The sequence below is a fragment of the Myxocyprinus asiaticus genome, chromosome 10 (assembly GCF_019703515.2).
Source record: "Myxocyprinus asiaticus isolate MX2 ecotype Aquarium Trade chromosome 10, UBuf_Myxa_2, whole genome shotgun sequence".
In the NCBI taxonomy this organism is placed as follows: domain Eukaryota; kingdom Metazoa; phylum Chordata; class Actinopteri; order Cypriniformes; family Catostomidae; genus Myxocyprinus; species Myxocyprinus asiaticus.
Window position 1 is genome coordinate 43,298,107 of NC_059353.1, and position 19,326 is coordinate 43,317,432.

Here is a 19,326-nt window from a genome sequence, read left to right on the forward strand (position 1 = left end):
GAACAAAAAGGTAATAGAAAAGTCATGGAAATACATTGGTCAAAGGTGTGGGAACCCTGAAGGTATGAGTGGATTAATGAGTGGGAATTTGGATTTCACCACCATGTTTGTTTTTTTCTCCAATAGGTTACGCTGTTGGTGTTGGCCACTTTCTACATCCCTACAGCACTGAGATAGTGGGGGGTGCTCCCCAACATGAACAGACTGGTAAAGTAAGTGTTAACGCCATCATTGTCCTCTTCACCACACTTAAGAGTTCTGTTGGAACAGTTTAGTGTTGCATTGGTTTTTGTATTTCAATTAAACTGAATGTGCAAGGAAAACCCTGAGTGATCATTATGTATGTTACACTGGTCTTGAAAGCCAGGTGTAAAAATTAGGCTTAACCCAAAGGAATAGTTCACCATAAAATGAAAACTTTGTCATTATTTACTACCCCCATCACACTCCAAACCTGTATGCTGTTATATTTTCTGTGGAACACAAACTTTACGCTTTTCCATATTACAACAGTTCATAATGGCTACGGCTGTCAATCTACGGAAGGACAAAAAACACCATAAAACCACCATTAAAGTAATCCATATGACTCATGCTCTAGATTCCAAGTCTTCTAAAGACATAGGATAGCTCTGTCTGAGGAACAGATTGAAATATAAACCGTTATTCACTGATAATCTTCCTATTTTCCGAAGCTCACAAATCTCTTGCATAATCGTAATTCAAATAAAACAATTATGTCGAATATGTAGGATAGAGAAGGACTTTTGACAGCTGCAGTGAAAGGGAAGATTTTCTGTGGATAAACACCTAAATTTTGTGACATGAGGATGTTATAACTGATTTTTGGGTGAACTAATTATTTATTAGACAAAGGAGTTTTAGCTTTCATTTTTTATTATCAGATCATGTGATTACCCCATATCGAATTTCAGCTATTCCAAACCAGAGTTTATTATACAATTGTGTAAAGTGAGGCAGTTGTGAAAGGTAAAACGGTTAAACTGAAATCTTCTTCCATCTGTGCGGAAAGAGGAAGCTGGTTTATTTTTGCAGATGTGCTGAGTTTTGTAAATAACGGCTGGTGTCTGATGACTTTACCAAAAACTAAGCTTGGAAAAAATATGATCAAGGAGCTACCATTCATTTTTATGATGAAACTGTAAAGTAAGGCAAAATGTAACCTTAGTAACCATACAGTGGCTCCAGAAACTTTATGGACACTTATGCTTAGTTATGCTTAAAAATGTCTGATTGTCATTGCGCAAAAAATCTGCAAACAAATGATGCTAGCTCTTTTCTCTGAGCTAACTTCACTTTTCTGAGCCATTTTCATTTATTTTTAGTGTGTGTATGATGTCAGTTCCCATCAAGTTCACACAGATGTCAGATACAAAGTTTACACATAGACTCACTAGCAAAAAAAAAAAACTGTCAGCATTTAATCTGAAAATTGTAAATGCATTAATCGTGATTAAAATAAATTAACGCGTTAAACATTTAAAATTAATCGCATGCATTAATGCATTAATTTTGACAGCTGTAATTTAAATAAAATTGTATTTTAACAGTGTATTTGCTGTTTTAAATTGTATAATTTTAAACCTAGCAAATTTTAGTACTTTGCTTGTGTGTCTATGCAAAATGTCTTTAAAATAAATGTTCTGTCATCATTTAATCACTTTCATGTTGTTTCAAACCTGTATGACTTTCTATCCTCCTTAGAACCGGAAGGAGATATTAGGCAGAATGACTGCCTCAGTCAACATTCACTTTCGTTGTATGGAAAAAAGGATAAAATAAGAGTGAATGGTGACTGATGATAACATTCTAACTAACATCTCCATTTGTGTTTCACGGAAGAAAGAAAGTAGATGAGTTTAAAAAAAAAACATAAGGGTGAGTAAATAATGACAGAATTTTCTTTTTTGGATGAACTATTCCTATACAGTAAGTGTGGCTTAAGTGTCCATATACTATTTGGGGCCACTATATAATCCATGTTATAATACTGTGTGTTATTGTTGCAATTATCCATAATCTCCTGTTTTATCTAGGCCTACATATTCAGAATTGAGGGCAACACTTTGAAAATTGTAATCGAGACCAAAGGCAAGAAGGTGAGAAAATACAAGAATTTTAAGTGTTCCAAAGGGACATTCTAATAGTGTTAACACAATAGTGATATTTGTTCCTGTTTACAGTTGGGCTCCTATTATGGAGCAAGTGTTTGTGCTGTTGACCTGAACGCAGACGGACTGTCAGATCTGCTGGTCGGGGCTCCTATGTTCAGCTCAGTGAGGGAGGAGGGACGTGTATATGTCTATATTAACCAAGGAGAGGTGAGAAAGTAAACTTGTTACATTTATGTTGATACATACTTGTTATTATGTATACTCAATATGAGAGAATCTCACGAAAAATCCTACATCTGGACATTTTACTTGTAATTCCCATTATTCTCAATTGTGACTTCTTAGATTCTCAGGTAACACTTTACAATAAGGTTTCATTTGTTAACTTTACTTACCTACATTAGTTAACATGAACTAACAATAATAAACAACACTTTTACAGCGTTTACTAATCTTGGTTAATGTTCATTTCAGTGTATACTAATACTTTTTTTAAATTAAAAGTTGTATATGTTAACATTAGTTAATGCACCATGAACTAACATGAACATGAGCTGTTTTACCTTATCCTGTTGTGTGTTCTGTGTGACAAGATACATTCTGGCTTTGAACATGATCACCAAGGCCACACTGATAGAACAGCTTTCCCTTTTCCCATAATGTAAAAAAAAAAAAAAAAAAAAAAAAAAACCTGCACCAAACAACCCACCATGTAGTCCACATGTGTGAGTGCATAACCAATGACATTTACTGCATGCATTGTTTTTCCCCAGTTTGTCCCTCTTTCACACACTGTTAAAGCACACGAAAGCAAGCAGTCACAAAAGTGATAAGAAAAGTGTAATACTAATACCTGACACATGGTAATTTGCACACTGTGAGACTGTAAAGTGTAAATGGCATATTCCTATGCAACTGAGTTGAGAGACTAATTTATGACAAATTATAATGTACTGATACACTGCAAAAATTTTATTTTTGCAGTGTAGATTACAGAGAGATAAATCAGATTCAACTCATTTCGGATTTACAGAGATAAAGAGCTAACATTCCTTTGAGTTTAATGAACATGCTACATATATCTATGATATACTGCTAGTAATTAATGTCATGCTTTTCTTAGAAATATCCTAAGTGTCATCATGTCTCTTTCTTAGGCTAAATTAAGAGAGACAGTATTTGAGTTAGCTGGCAGAGACTCCTATGCAGCTCGATTTGGAGAAACCATTATAAACCTTGGTGACATTGACGATGATGGCTATCCAGGTACAATATGTCTAAAATATCAATTTTCCACCTTTATAAATCTAGTTTCTATTCATTCAATGTCATGGTTTTATAATTTGTTGTTAAGTGTGACCATAGTTGCTACGTTGCTTGACAACCTATATAAAAAAAGAATTTCATCCTCAGTTCAGTTTACACCTATAGTAAAAGCCTTTCTGCTATCAGTGAAACATAATCTCCATTTCACCTTTTCGCATGAGTGGTTTCATGGCCAGATCAGTTCAGATATGACTCAAATTGAGATGAGCTCGGTTATTCTAAATGTCACAGGGCGGAGGGTGTGGTGTAGGAATGGAACATGGCTAGAAGTAGCCACAACACAGTTACCATAAAGCACCACAAAAAAGGCACTCTCGAAAGAGTGAAATGCACCCATTCACACACACTCAAACTAAAACATTGTTGTCACAATGTGTTAATGTTACTGACTAGTGCCAAGTCATCAGCACAAATGATTTATTTTCATGCCAACATGATTACTTAGAAGTATTGGCTCTGTAGTGAGCTGCCTACACAGGGGGCTGCCTTATTAGAAACCACTGAAAGCAATGGAAATGGAACCACTGAAAGTGACCAATCTAGAATGCTTTACGCAACTCTATGCAGCATAGAGCATTCATCATGCAAAGCACATGGAAAACTCAACTTCTAAATATTGGTTTCAGTTGAGTTTGCCGTTAGCATGTTGCTAATATAAAGATGCAATAGTCAAATACACATAAAAACATATAGCACTCAAACATTGTGTAAAATAGTGCACTTTTAATTATATTGAACTATTTCTTATCAGTACTTTTCAGTATATTGAAGTATATATGAAGTATATTTATTAGTGCTGTCAGTCGATGAAAATGTTTTGTCACGATTAATCACAAGAGACAAAAGTGCCAAAATTTGATTCTAAATATACTTCTTTTCCTGTCAAAATCCATTTATTTCATTCTTAGGAAAGAAAACAAAACAATACGTAAAATATAATGCTTTATTAACATTTTCCAAACAAAGCCTTCCACAGTATAAAGATAGAAATGCACTAAAATAGCACCAATTCAAGTAACATTAAATGTTTTCCAAAGTCTAATTGGGAGTGTAGGGCTTTACTGTTTGTTTAGATCAGTGTTACTGTCAGAAATAATTAATAATTATTTCTGTAGTTATTAATCAATATTTAAATTAATTAATTGGATCTAACTCATTAAAACCTCATATGGGACTCCAGTAAATGTAGTGTGCTACGTTTAGGAGCAAGTTTGGTTATTAGCAATAATTAATAATTATCAAAGATAATCATTAATTATTAAAATCAATAGAACATTGATGAGAATCAATGTTAGTCTTTTTTTAATCCTTTAAAATCAACACTTATCAAAGATAATCGTTAATTGTTAACATCGATGAAACATTAAAATTAACACTAGCTTATTGATCATTCAAATTCAATCAAAGATAATTATCAATTATCAAAAATCAATAGAATATTAATAAGGATTAACACTGACGGGGCACCACCCTGGAATCAGGGACTAATAACCGAATATTAAAACAGTCTCAATATTAGATTGTTTTCTTAGGAAAATCGGCATCCGAAGAATATCGATTTTCGGGAAAAAAAACAATGAATGAAGGTTTGAATCCGAGCACTGACATCCCGTCAGCATGACACAGGCGTATGCAAAACAAACCAAAACACTTCTCTTTGTAATATAAACAAAAGTTTATTTATGCAATAATATCAATTAATAATTAATACAATGCAGTCAATAAACTTCCGACTCACAACTACAAACTAAACAGTGATATGATTAGATATGGAAATAAAAATAATCCTATAACACATAAGGTGTGTGTGTGACAGTGTGTGTGTGTGTGTGTGTGTGTGTGTGTGTGTGTGTCAGTGTGGTTAGTGAGAGAGAGAGAGAGAGAGAGAGAGAGAGATTATTCAGTGACAGCCCGAAAGCTGATTTCACGATAGCTGGAGATAAAGCAGCCGTGTTCATCACTCAGAGACGCGGTTTTACGAGCGGGGCTCGTAAAAGTCCTGTGTTATTTGACTCTAATGGATGAACTCAGTTTCTGTCTCACCCGCGATGGCGAAAATGCACAACAATCCAATTTGGTTGGACCACAATACAGCAAACAAATTCGTGTTAATTAACACCCTGTGTATTAATAATGAGCGGACATGGCGATCTGTAAACTGTACAAGCAAAAAACCTTGAAACACAAGAATAACACGCTATAATATTCTATCTCTGCCCAGACGTAACCTCTTACTTGAATCGCATGAGGACACAAGTAGAATGTGTTTTCCTCCGTCCTTTAACTTTGACCCGGTTCCTTGAGGCTCGTGTGATGACGGGAGGCCGTTTCCTTGCTCTGTCGGCGGGCGGTACGGCTGTTGATTCTCAGAGGGCGGTACGGCTGTTGATTCTCAGAGGGCGGTGGAGAACTCAGAAATGTCGACTTGATTGAAGATGGAAGAGAAATCTTTAATCTCTTCACTTCTGTAGGCCAACGGATGAAGATGCGAATTGCTCGGCGGTCTCCTTCGGATCCGTTAGAGTGTTCGATTGAACACAGAGTAATCTCAACTCGTCCAGCGAGATGGAGATTGTATGGCTACAGTTTCAAGTCGGACATTACTTCCTTATGCCACGAGGCTGCACCAGAAAGCAGCAAAAAGCTACGTCCGTATTCGGTGAACTAAGTCGCTGGAAGCAACTCTGGAAGCATTTCAGAATTATTTGAAGTCCTGATGATGTCATGTTTGAGGGACGTTCTGTGGTGTACCTCATCCAATAGGAGTTGAGAGCTCGATCCTTTAGAGGGCAAGGCTTCATGGATCTGTAGTCTGTTTTGGACTCCTTTTGTTTGATTTTGGTGCGATTTTTATCAGTAAAATTTACGACTTAGAAGGAGGGGGCTTGAGGAATGTTTTTATGACTGTTAGGCCTGCCTTTGTCTTCTATCTGAATACATGAGGCCCAACAGGAGGTTGACTAATTAAAATAACTATTATCCCTATAGGTTGCATATTCATTGCAATGGACATTAAATCTTTTAAACTCTCATCCTTCACAATATTAATCAGACAGCAGACTGTGGCTATCCGCTTTGTTTCAGCAATCGTGAATCATTCTTGATTCGCATCATGGCATCAGCTCCAGCGTCAAGCACTGCTTTGAACTCCATATGAAAAGCGCTTCAAACAAAAACGTCTCATTCGCCATTTTAGTGATGATTAAGACTTGGTGTGTTTCTGTGGTAATTAAAATGTGCCTTACTAAGGCTGAAAAATACTTGATTTCTGTCACAAGTTTACATCTAGGCTTTCTGTACAACAAACAGCGTTAAGAGCACCTTTCCCCATCACCTTATCACTGACACTGAATCACTGCTGTGTGTGTTTGTGGTGTGTGTGCCTATGACTTCAGGCGGACACATCGCAAAGGTTCTGCCCTTCCAACCAGTGTTTATGCTGGTTTATGCTGCATTAACGGTAAATGTGTTTATCGCGATTAAGAAAAATGTACGCGTTAAACTTTTTTAATTAATCACATGCGTTAACACGTAAATTTTGACAGCTCTAATATTTATAAACAAGATCCTTAGCTTATAAAGCCTATAAATTTACATTTATGCATTGGGCAGATGTTTTTATCCAAAGCGACTTACAGTGCCCTGATTACAAGGACAATCCCCCTGGAGCAACCTGGAGTTAAGTGCCTTGCTCAAAGACACAATGGTGCTGGCTGTGGGGATTGAACCAACAACCTTCTGCTTACCAGTTCAGTGCTTTAGTCCACTACACCACCAACACTCCACAATACATTATAGGATTACCTATGAAGGATACATGAGATGCTGCCTCTGCTGAAAAATATCTTAAACAAGCCTAAGCTGGTTTGCTGGTTTAAGTTGGTTTCTTTGCCTAACCAGCTGAAAAGTCCCCAAAACCCATTTAAAACCAGCAAACAAACCAGTCTGATCAGGTTAACACAGATAGCACATGTACGTTTCTGAGTATGTCTGTTTTAGATCTTTTCTATCTGGAAAAAATGGCATTCTAATTACAATCTGCTAAGCATCTTAAAAAAATTAGATTTAAAAACATTCTAAATCATAAACATCTCAAAGACATCTGCTGAATGTCTTATTGACATCCGAGAGTAAACGTCATATAGACGTATTGTAGATGAGCAAACAACCTAAAAAAATTAGTCTTCCAAATGTAAACAAACATGCACATCAAATAAACATCTGGGTGATGTACGTGTGCTATCAGGGAAGATACCAGCTAAGACCTGCAAACCAGCTTAGCCAAAACCCTGATAGCACACATACATTACCCAGACGTCTATTTGATGTTTGTGTTTACATCTGGAAGATGTATTTTTTAGGTTGTTTGCTCATCTGCAATAAGACTTTTCCTCTTGGAGGTCAATAAGACTTTCAGCAAATGACTTTGAGACGTTTATGATTTAGAATATTTGTAAATGCCTGAAGATGTTGTCTAGGTGGGCAGCTCACTTAACAGATATAATGTAACAATGTCTGTTTCAGATGTGGCCATCGGAGCCCCTCAGGAGGACGAATTGCATGGTGCTATATATATCTACAATGGAAGAAGAAGTGGTATAGCACAGAGTTTCTCTCAAGTACGTCCTCCAGCTGTTGTTTATGCTGATATTACAGACAGGGAAGAATGAAACGGAGGCGGGGGAGGTCAGACTTAAGTGGTCCTTCCCATCCTGTGCAAAATGCCCCATTGTTTTTTGTCTTTCTTGTTCTCTGCGTTCGTCTACACTGGAGTACTTAGAAGAAAGCGTCCAGTCTAATAGTTGTCATTTCCTGAAATCCTCTCTTTACATAGTATCAAGAAGTGATCAGGATTAAATGAATCCAAATCATGAGAGTACAGTTATAAACAAAATTTTGGGAACATTTGAGAAGAGATACTATGGAATGCACTACAAGTCTTGGCAACTGAATAAATTTAAATGTTGTGTAATTCTGTCTGTCACAACACAAAGGTATTTAAATGGCCATCTTGGTCATGATCAGAAAGTCCAAATCATTATAGTACAGTTATTAATGAAAGTTAGAGAATATGTTCATCTTATACTGTACATTTAATGCCAAAATTAATATGGACAAGATTTTTTTTTTTTAAACAGTGCTATAGATAACTAGTTTTTGTAGCTCAACTGACAGTGCCAAAGTCATGGGTACGATTCCCAAGGAACACACAAACTGATAAAGTATATCATGAATGGACTACAAGCCAATGCAATACAACGCAAGTGTAAACAGAAATGTTTCTGAAAATAAAAGAAAGTATATACAGAATACATAGACTATATATATATATATATATATATATATATATATATATATATATATATATATACATTCATACATTCATACACATACACATACATATTACTGCACATTGGCATGCAAACATGTGAAATTAATGTTCACATGTCAGAATTGTATGTATGCATTTAGACACATTTATCCAAAATAACTTGTATTCAAACTATACATTTTAGCGGCTTGTGCATTCTCTGAGGATCAAACCCATGACTTTTGACATTTGCCGTGCCATAAGATAATTTGCATGTCTCCTATTTTAAAATACAGTTCTGATGGCATTTATTTATATCTTCTGAATGGTGTCTTTGTGCTCTCTTCAACAGAGAATAACAGGCTCTGTGTTAGGCAACAGCCTCAAGATGTTTGGCCAATCAGTGTCTGGAGGAGTTGATATAGATAACAACAATTACCCAGGTAACACCTCTGTTATAACAAAATTTAGACCATATACACAATGCAAAGTTATGGAAATTACAATCACATTTAAAACTGTGAGTGAATCTCCTGAATTATCGTTCCGTGTATGTACAGATTATACTTTTCTGAAATTGTGATGGTTGATGGTGATAACCATAACAATGTAAATACAGTTGTCAATGCCTGAATTTTTCTGGTATGAATTCGGTTCTAGAATGTGGTTTTCACTCTAGTAAATATCCAATCACACACTGTGTAAACAGAACTGGATTAAGCACTCGAAAATGGATTGACAACTGTATTCAGCAGCAGTTTTCTATGTGACTTTAACATAACACCTTTTAGGAGGAAATGGCACTCTGCGTCAAATTTGCAGAACAGCACTTCTCATTTGATATCCTGTGGGTTTCATCTGCAAAATCTTTTTTGTTGTATGTGGTATGAATATTGCGCACATTATGCATATTTTGTTTGCCAAAATGTGCAGTATGCAACCAGAGTACACTGCGTGGAGTGCTGTATCCCATGAAGCAATGTGCTTGACCTACCATTTTCAATGTGACAAAAGAACTGAAAGCAATGTCGACTGCAATCAGACTGCCAAAATGTTTAGTACTTTTTTTTTTTTTTTTTTTTTTTTTTTACCCAATTTGGAATGCCCAATTCCCAGTGTGCTTTTTTAAATCCTCATGGTCGCGTAGTGATTTGCCTCAATCCGGGTGGCGGAGGACGAATCCCAGTTGCCTCCGCGTCTGAAACCGTCAGCCTGCACATCTTATCACGTGGCTTGTTGAGCACATTGCCATGGAGACATAGTGTGTGTTGCAATCCACTGCGGCATCTGTGCTCAACTCATCACACACCCCACTGAGAATGAACCACATTATAGTGACCATGAGGAGGTTACCCCATGTGACTCTACCCTCCCTAGCAACTGGGCCAATTTGGTTGCTTAGGAGACCTGGCTGGAGTCACTCAGCATGCCCTGGGATTCGAGCTAGCAAACTAGCAAACTCCAGGGGTGGTAGCCAGCATCTTTTACCACTGAGCTACCCAGGCCCCCTGTTTAGTACATTTTTAAAACAAAATTGGATCTTGTCTTTGTTTAAAAAAACATATATTTTTGAGTTTGTAACTGGACACTTCCTAAATTAATTATTTTGTGGTCATGAACTTGTTTACTAATGTTTAAAATGTTTGCCGTTGCATACTGCATACTGTTACTGTTTTTTTTTTTTAAAGTATGCAGAATGCAGTACATAATGTGCAGTATACTAGCAGTGTGCTAGTATACCATTCTGAACGCAGCCAGTTTTTTGTTTTGCCAAACAGTTGTGTTCAGTGATGAAGAACTTCTCTATAGAATTTGAAATGTAGGCTATAATATATTAAAGAATGTGCTGTATTGTGGAGTAACTATTGCAATTAAAAGTAGCGACACTACTAATTTAACTAAATTTTTCAGTAGCGTGACAGTAGTTCAGCTATTCTCACAACAGAGTAGCTTTTCCTGTAACAAGCTTCTTTTTCCAACAAGTACCTTTGTAGCGCGACCATTTAAGTAAATCGTTACGCTCAGATGTTTCAACTAAATAAACCAGTTCAAATGAACAATTCACTGATACTCTTGAGCCTCTGTGCAAAAGTCAATTTGAAGGTAAACATTTCTGAAATATTTTATAAATTTATTTTCAAAATTCAGTTTATTATAAGTTTATTTAGCATTAATGTATGTTGTATTTATGTTCAAAACGTTGCCACCCTAATTGAGATCTTCATTGTTTTGTGCCAGATGAATACTGTTCAGAATTAAATACAATCTGATTATTTATTATTATACAAATATATATATATATATTATATATATTATATAAATTAAAAGCTTAAATGTATTATTTACTTTTAAGTAACTTTAGCTACTTTAAGATATGAGTAGTTTGTATTTAGGGAAGCTATGATGTGTGACCCAAACCACACACTTTTGCACTACTAGACATAATTTTGAAGTCTAAGTAGTGCAAGTAGTATGTTAACACTGAAAATGCAACAAAAAGAAGTGTACTATAAGTACCCAGATCATGCAGTTCTTCAGCCGTCAAAACAGAGTGTGGAATGTTGGACACTTAATGCCGTACATAGCAGAAGGGGTGGAGTTACCTGGCTGTGATGCTGGTCTGACAAATCTGTTGTAAATAATGGAGAATGTAGCAATTAGCGAAACTTCAGTGAAGACAGCACCTTACAAATGTAATTTGAATGCTTTACCATCACCCCACGCTGCGTGAATATGTACATTGTTTAAGATACAAGCGTTGAACTGAGGTTGCCTACTGTGCTAAAGCTAGCCACAACACATCACATGCATCAAAAAAGTCACTCCCATCAGCTGTTAAACGGAAAATGCTTCCGTATAGTAAAAAATCATTACATGTTCCATTTGGGACAATACTACATTTTGAAAATTCATACACTACATGGCTGAGTGCATAGTGTATATTGTAAGTAGATAGTGAATAGTATGTCATTTGGGACACAGCGATGGTTCCAAAGTAGCTTCCCCAACACTGCAACATGCCGGTGAATTGGGAATGTGAGGCAGAGTAACATAGTCAGGTGTGTTTTAATGGGAATTTCATCTTTTTATCCAGATGTTGCTGTGGGAGCATTCCTATCAGATTCAGCTGTGGTGTTCAGGTAAATACAACAGTTGAAACATAGTCCACACACACTTGACATATAAAGATCTCCTATGATGTTTTGCTAAATACCAAAGGCTCTAAGCTTTGATATTGGCTATATTCACTGTTATAATCCGTTTTTATTTTTTATCAAGATTAAGTAACTCTGTTTTTTGCAGGACACGTCCAGTAGTGAAGGTGGATGCTTTCTTGTTGTTGCCTGACAGTGTGAATCGTTCTGTAGAGATGTGCACTGAGAGAGGTCTTCCCGCTGTGTGCATCAATGTTAAGGTGTGCTTTAGAGTCAGAGGGAAACAGATCCCAGGAAACATAGGTAAGAGTGATGAGCTGCGTTCAAGCCATTGTAAAATGACTATAATGCACCAAATTGCTACTTCAATGTTTGCCAACGGCAAACAGCCTACAGGAAAATTAACTATACATGTTGGAAAAGTTGTTTATTCAGATTATTAGTAATAATAAATGTAACTGTTTACTGAAATGTGATGCCATTTATCATATTTCTGTTGCCACCATTTTATAAAAACTTTTAATCCTCTGGAGTATATATATTACAGTGATTTTACAATGCACGTATTTAGTATGTATGTATTTAGGCATAACATGAAGCTGAGTCCCTAAAACCCCCTTACCATGGTAAAATCACTGTAATGCACAGCCTAGTTTGGCCTTTTGCTTTAAAACAGCACTTTTTTTTTTTTTCACCCAATTTGGAATGCCCAATTCCCAGTGCCCTTTTAAATCCTCGTGGTCGCATAGTGATTCACCTCAATCCGGGTGGCGGAGGACGAATCCCAGCTGCCTCCGCGTCTGAGACCGCAAACCCGTGCATCTTATCACGTGGCTTGTTGAGCGCGTTGCCATGGAGACATAGCACGTGTGGAGGCTTCACACCATCCACCGCGGCATCCACGCTCAACTCACCACACGCCCCACAGCGACCACGAGGAGGTTACCCCAATGTGACTCTACCCTCCCTAGCAACCAGGCCAATTTGGTTGCTTAGGAGACCTGGCTGGAGTCACTCAGCACACCCTGGGATTCAAACTAGCGAACTAGCGAACTCCAGGGGTGGTAAATACAGCTCCTTTTTAAAAATGTTAAAAAGAGTGCAGTTAGATTTGTGCAATAAAACCCTAGACTGATACAAGATTGTTTGCAATGTTCTGTAATGCTATCTAGTGATCTGGACATTTTGACCTCAAGACACATGCTCTTAGAGTTGAGTACACAATGTCCAAGGATGAAAATTTTGGGATCCAGTTCTTTGTTCGAAAAGCATGGGGTCATGTTATCAGCACGTGCTGAAGGCAGGGACTGTTTGATGTGTTCTCTTTCCAAGTCCTTTATCTCTACTCCACATCCCTTCTTTTTTTGTGGCAGTTAGAAAGCTCAGGGTATGTGATAAGGCCTGCTGACACTGATAGGCTAACACTCAAAGACTGCATTGTAAATAACAGAGCTAATCTTGATGACAAATACCATTGATTGTGTAACTGAGATGAAGCAACTGTTTACTGTACATATATGCAAACTGTGTCTTGTGCTGATTACAGACCTATGTGTTTAAAGCATATATTCTAGCACAGGGGTTCACAGGGTCTTTTTTTTTTTTTTTTTTTTGTCAGCTGAATTCCTACACCTAAATGATTTATTTGCAAGGTTCTCTGAAATTGTTCTCTGAAGTTATGTTCTAACCTTTCAATAAATATAAGTCTTGCAATATAGCTTGCAAGGCAGTGCTGTATTGATATTCCTCAAACATTCTAGGACAGGTTTGTTCATTTTTAGGGGTCCAAGCCCCGAAGGTAAGTCGGAAGGACACCAAATTTGGCAGGATGTTCCCAAATCCCAGATGCACAGTCACATCCCCATCAGACCTTAGGTGGTGCTATAATAAGCTATTTCAAATTTTCGCTTATATCTTCGCAACCGTATGGGCTAGATTTAATTTCCGTCTATAAAATGTCTCCACCATTTAGAATAATAAAAAAACAAAACTACTTTTTCAAACTCTCTAGGCCGTTTGTCCGATTCGCACGAAATTTGGTATACATCATCTACTGACCTTCCTGACAAAAAAATGTGTCAAACAAATGTGTTCAATATGTCAAATAGTTTCGAAGATATAAGCGAATTAATTAATTTTTCTGGTGTGCAATTTAATTAACTGAACAATATCTACTTAACGCAAATTCCAAACATAACAAAGCCTGGTATACATAGACAACAGGGAATCGGCAACAAGGTGGCACTATAATCAGCTAATTTGCATTATTTTTAATAACTCTGGAACCATAAGGGCTAGAATAAAAAAATTATGTTTCCTTTGAATCCTTCCGTGCCCCCAGATCAATACGTCCAGTGTATTTCGATTCCTCAAAAAAAAAAAAAAAAAAAAAGATTATACCACTTTGATTTTTTATTTCGTCCTAGGCCGCTGATATACATCCTCTACAGACCCTCCTGACAAAAAGTTATCAAAATTTTGATTCAGTAAGTCATTCGGAAGATATAAGCTAATAAGCTTATGACTAATTGGCCTGTATCTTGTGAGCGCAATATTCAAATATAGCAAAATTTTTACTGATGATAGAGGGCGCTATAACTTTGTGATCAAAGCAGTTGAAATTTGACCCCAAAACAGCTGTGCCCACTGGATCTATTCTGTCAAATTTGATTATTTTGTCTCCATATGTGCTTGGACCCTGATAATTGCTGCTTGTGGTTATATTTACAATTAATCTTGCCTTCTAGTAAACTTTTTGCAATTAACGTACAGACACCATTCAAACTTGGTATTATAGATAATTTCATCCTTCTGAGTTCTATCTGTTTTTGCCTTTTGTTAACTTTGTACTTAAAAGATTAAAGTCTGATACTCCCCTATTGACTTACATCAAGAGTTTCCAACCTTTTTTGTCAGTTGAACCTTTATGACCTTATTTGATTTACTTGAAGAGATTTCAAGTAATGCTAACCATTTAATAAATACTGTATAATAAATTACACAATATAGTCTCTTGTTATCTGGAAATAATTAAAACAACTTATTTTATCATTTTTGATTCATCATTATGCAAGAGTTCCATTTTGGCATTAAGCCTTAAGCATAAACCCTAAACTTACCTAAAACCTTAACACAATGCTTCTGCTCATGTGCAAGCACTGGTATGTCCTTTATTAAATGAAAAACTAGTTTAATTCGACCCCCTGCAATTCCATAACTAAACAAAATTGCAGGAAGATTCGAAATTGCTCTGAAGACTTTGCCAGAAATTTTTGCAGTTTAACATGTTGTCTGTGCCTTTAATTTGGCTCTGATCATACCCTTTTCTGTGCAGAGTTCAAGTACAACTTAACAGCCGATATTCACCACAAAGAGGCCTTCCCTTCTCGATTTTATTTCCTTGGAAACGGAACATCCAATGCCACGGCGGGTAGAGTGAAGGCCATGCATGAACAACTCACTTGCGCCACCCATCAGGCCTTTATGAAGGTGCGAGACTTTGTTATAAACAGTTTATTACCAATGTTGGAGATATATGATATGTACTGATTTTAAGTTTTAACTTTGCAAATTTATGATCATTCAATGCTTCTTTCCTGATTTCTTACCAGCCGCGAAACAGTATTTTGTTTATTAAAATATAGTTTGTCCTTATGGAAACTGAATTAGTTAGCTGTTTTTCGGATAGAAGACGACACGCAAGTCACAACATATGTTTTCTTTAGTTTACGTTTTTGTATGTCTTTTGAATTGCGTGCATCACGTACATCACTAACCATGTATTATGCTGGAGTTCCTTATAATGTTAACATCTGCTGGCAAGTAACAGTTTATATTTTCACAAAAAGCACAATTTTACTCAGATTTGCAGCTTGTTCATTTTGTAACCGGGGCATGCCTCACACTTTGAAAACCACTGATATAGAGTTTCGACGTACAGTACATGATGTGTTTTTCCACTGAATAGCCAGCTATGCATCTTGATATTGTCTTTGACCGCCTCACATTGTGTGTTATGGAGTTAAGCTCATATGAAAGTGCTGACTCAGATTCAGGCCTGTGGACTTCACAGCTGTGTCTGGCCACATCACTCTACTCTTCATGCTTGAGTTGATCAGCTGCCCTGAAATGCCCAGGTGCTGTATCTCTCTTTAGGTTTACTGTGTGACTTCTTACAGGAGGCTGGGATGTTAAAGTGGGTCTTACAACTAGTTTGTGGGAGTTGGTAGCAGGTTATCACTGCTGGAAAACAAGAGAAAGAGGAGAGGCAGGGCCACATTAGTGGGGAAGACGTTCTTCAGGACACTCTAAGGAGGATGCTCTAAGCTGCTCACTATGTATTCACTTAATGGACATCTTGATATGTCTGAAAGGAATAGTCCACCAAAAATTACAATTCTGTCATCATTTACTCACCCTATGTTGTTCCAAGCCCATATGACACAAAAGAGGTGTTAGGCAGAATGTTAGCCTCAGTTACTATTCATTTTCATTGTATAGGAAAACAAAAATGCAATGAAGTGAATGTTGACTGTAACAAATGGCCTTACATCTCCTTTTGTTATCCACAGAAGAAAGAAAGTCAAATGGACAAGCCCATCCGTACAATTTCTTACAATTTTGCCATCTCGTAATAATTATTATTGCTTCTCATAAGACAAGATTAGGTGATCAGTGTCTCAGTGTTTAGTGGATCATATTCCTTGCTAGTGCACGAATTCATGTACACAATATACTGATTCACAATAGGGAGCTAGGGTGTGGAATGAGACACACCCCTAGACAGTTGATAAAGTGTAGACAGATAACTCTGTGAGTATGAGTGAATGTTCCAGGTGTTTGGAGGGGCCCCTCTGGACTGTTCTCCCTCTGTCTCGTCCTGTAATCAGGGCCACCTGATCCAGCTCATGTTTTACACCATAATTAATGGAGGCTTGTGTTTTGCTGCGCTGTTATTAATGGCTGCTGATGGACACCATGACCATAAACAAGTGTGATTATCTGTCAGAGGTAATCCCAAACAAGGAGCTGGCTACATTTGTGGGGTTTTTTTAGAGTGTAATTAATGGGTAATAAGAGTAATGAATGAAACATACAGCAGAGGTGACAGAAACCTTGTGGTGTGTTTTAGGAAGGTGACAAAGGAGCTTGGAGATCTTTTCTTCTTACGCTGATGTACAGTATTTCCAATTGAAACAGAAAGTTAGGGACGTGTCATATCAAAGGCCTTATCCCTTTTTCTCTCTCACAGTGGAAGTTAAAGTCTATGAGGGGAACAAGACATAGGGATGATTACATCTGAATGGAATGCACCCATTTGTCATTTATATGTCACAGGATACCCAAAGCAGTGTAAACCTATTTTACAATAATACAGACATTGATTTTACCCATCCAAAGAGATGGTGCTGTTACACACAACCAGTTGCAGGACAACACAATGCGATAAGGTATTGAATGTCTCTACCTTAACTGTGGTACTTGCAGTGACAGCAACAAACATTTGCGGTGAACCACAAGCTCATTTGAATGTGAAAATAATAAGTGAGAAGTTTGCAGCAAGTTTGCGGCAAGTTTGTCAGAACTCTAGATTTTATGTTAAGGTACTCAATTTAAACAAAATGTGTAGTTACTATGTTTTGCCTTTGCAGGGAATAATGGTTGTCTTATTCGTCAAGCATGTAAACTCACATTCTTGTTTTAGTAGTAGTCCTTATGCTAACAACTTGTTAACAACCTGTATTTAGATGAGGAGCTCGTGTGCACTGTGTGAATTTTGAAAAGGGGATGTACAGCACTATTTACATTTCTTGCTTTGAGTTCAGATGACTAGATGTATAAAGGTGTGACCCAGCCCAGAAACACAGCACAAATATCTTTCTCACATGTAGAGGCCTGTTTGGTAAGCCACTTTGGTAAACAACTTATCATTAAACTGCATTTTCTCCCACAAGTCGGCTTCTTAAAATATCAAACCCACACTGTAAAAAAAATCCTGTTAAATTTATGGTAAAAAACTGGCAGCTGTGGTTCCTAGAAATTAACTCTAAAAATACGGTAACCATGTTTCAGGCTTTACAAGACGTAATTTTGATGCCTGTATATCTTACGGTGCATTATCGTTGTTTATATTATTAAATGATAAACTTGATATTAACCTTCTGAAACTGTAAAAATCTGCTTTTTACTTTATAATGTTTTGTTAATCACCGTAGTAATTACAGAAGGGAACATGATGACATGAAGTTCATCAATAGTGGCTCTTCCAGGAGCAATGACCAATAAACATGTAGAGACAATGCTCAATGTCACTCACACAAACATTAAACACCATCAGGGTAACACATGTGAAATTGAACAATATAAAATATAACACAGAACACCCCAAAGTTCATAACTGATATAAAAAATAAGAAGAAATATAACAATTCCCATAAAATATAATTAAATGTTATGGGCCATGCAGGGAATTCTGGGAACACCCGATTATTGTTTTTTACTGTAATTTTAACAATAATTTATCATAAAAAGTACATGTTGCTCTTTTTAAACATGATATACATTTTTACCGTTAATTATACAGGAAAATCAGAATTTTTACATCTAAAAAATTTTATTTTTACCAAAATTTTCCATAAAACTATATGTATTGTCTTTTTAAATATATTACAATTTTGTACCGTATATTTTAAGGTAACTACATGTTTACCAATTAAGGGTCTTTTACCGTTAAAATTACAGAATTTTTTTACAGTGCAGATGCATTGCAATAATTATAAATAGTAGATAATCATTATATTTTAAAAGTTTTGGTTTTTCGTGGCCACAGTGCAAGGGCAAAAAATATTAGCCAGTCGTATTAAATGGCAACTTTAAAACTAAGCAGAAGCCTTTTCCAAACAGCTGCGCCAGGAACACGCAGTTAACGTACTAGTGCCTATTTAAAAATGTCTGCCTTTCAGCAAATCAGGTAGGACTACTTGGCAAATGTCACGTCACATAATTAATATTCATGAGCAAAGCTGATATGTTTTTCCGATTGTTCCTACCCCCCTACTCGTACCCATGAGATTAGACAGTTTACAGCCAAATTCAAAGACCACATACTGAGCAAAGGACACAAGCTCACCGCATTGACTTTGAGTTTAGCATTTGCTGCAGAAATCGTGAGAGATCGTGTCTCTCTGAGGCAGTTGTTGTGGCCGGAGTCCAGCTCATTTACACTGCCCATGGAAGAGCCTTCCAAAACCCCGGTCACACGTCTCCCCTGCAGCTAAATTCAGACCCAAGAGAGTCCACAGCACACCTCCCAACCACTGAGACCCTAATTAGAGGTGGCCGTCACAGCTGACAGAGCAAACCTTACCTGCACTCATTATCTGGACAGAGCAGAGGAAAA

At 36.8% G+C, this 19,326-nt stretch overlaps 1 protein-coding gene across 1 annotated transcript in view; it reads left to right on the top strand.

Annotated features, from left to right (window-relative positions):
- LOC127446943 (integrin alpha-4-like) overlaps positions 1-19,326 on the top strand; it is a 48,766-nt gene that overhangs the window by 8,746 nt on the left and 20,694 nt on the right. Inside the window, exons 7-15 of the mRNA XM_051708294.1 lie at positions 127-212; positions 2,058-2,120; positions 2,205-2,342; positions 3,293-3,401; positions 7,986-8,080; positions 9,125-9,215; positions 11,867-11,912; positions 12,076-12,230; positions 15,262-15,416. Coding sequence (XP_051564254.1) covers positions 127-212; positions 2,058-2,120; positions 2,205-2,342; positions 3,293-3,401; positions 7,986-8,080; positions 9,125-9,215; positions 11,867-11,912; positions 12,076-12,230; positions 15,262-15,416 — 938 coding nt within the window. The remainder of the gene's footprint in view (positions 1-126; positions 213-2,057; positions 2,121-2,204; positions 2,343-3,292; positions 3,402-7,985; positions 8,081-9,124; positions 9,216-11,866; positions 11,913-12,075; positions 12,231-15,261; positions 15,417-19,326) is intronic.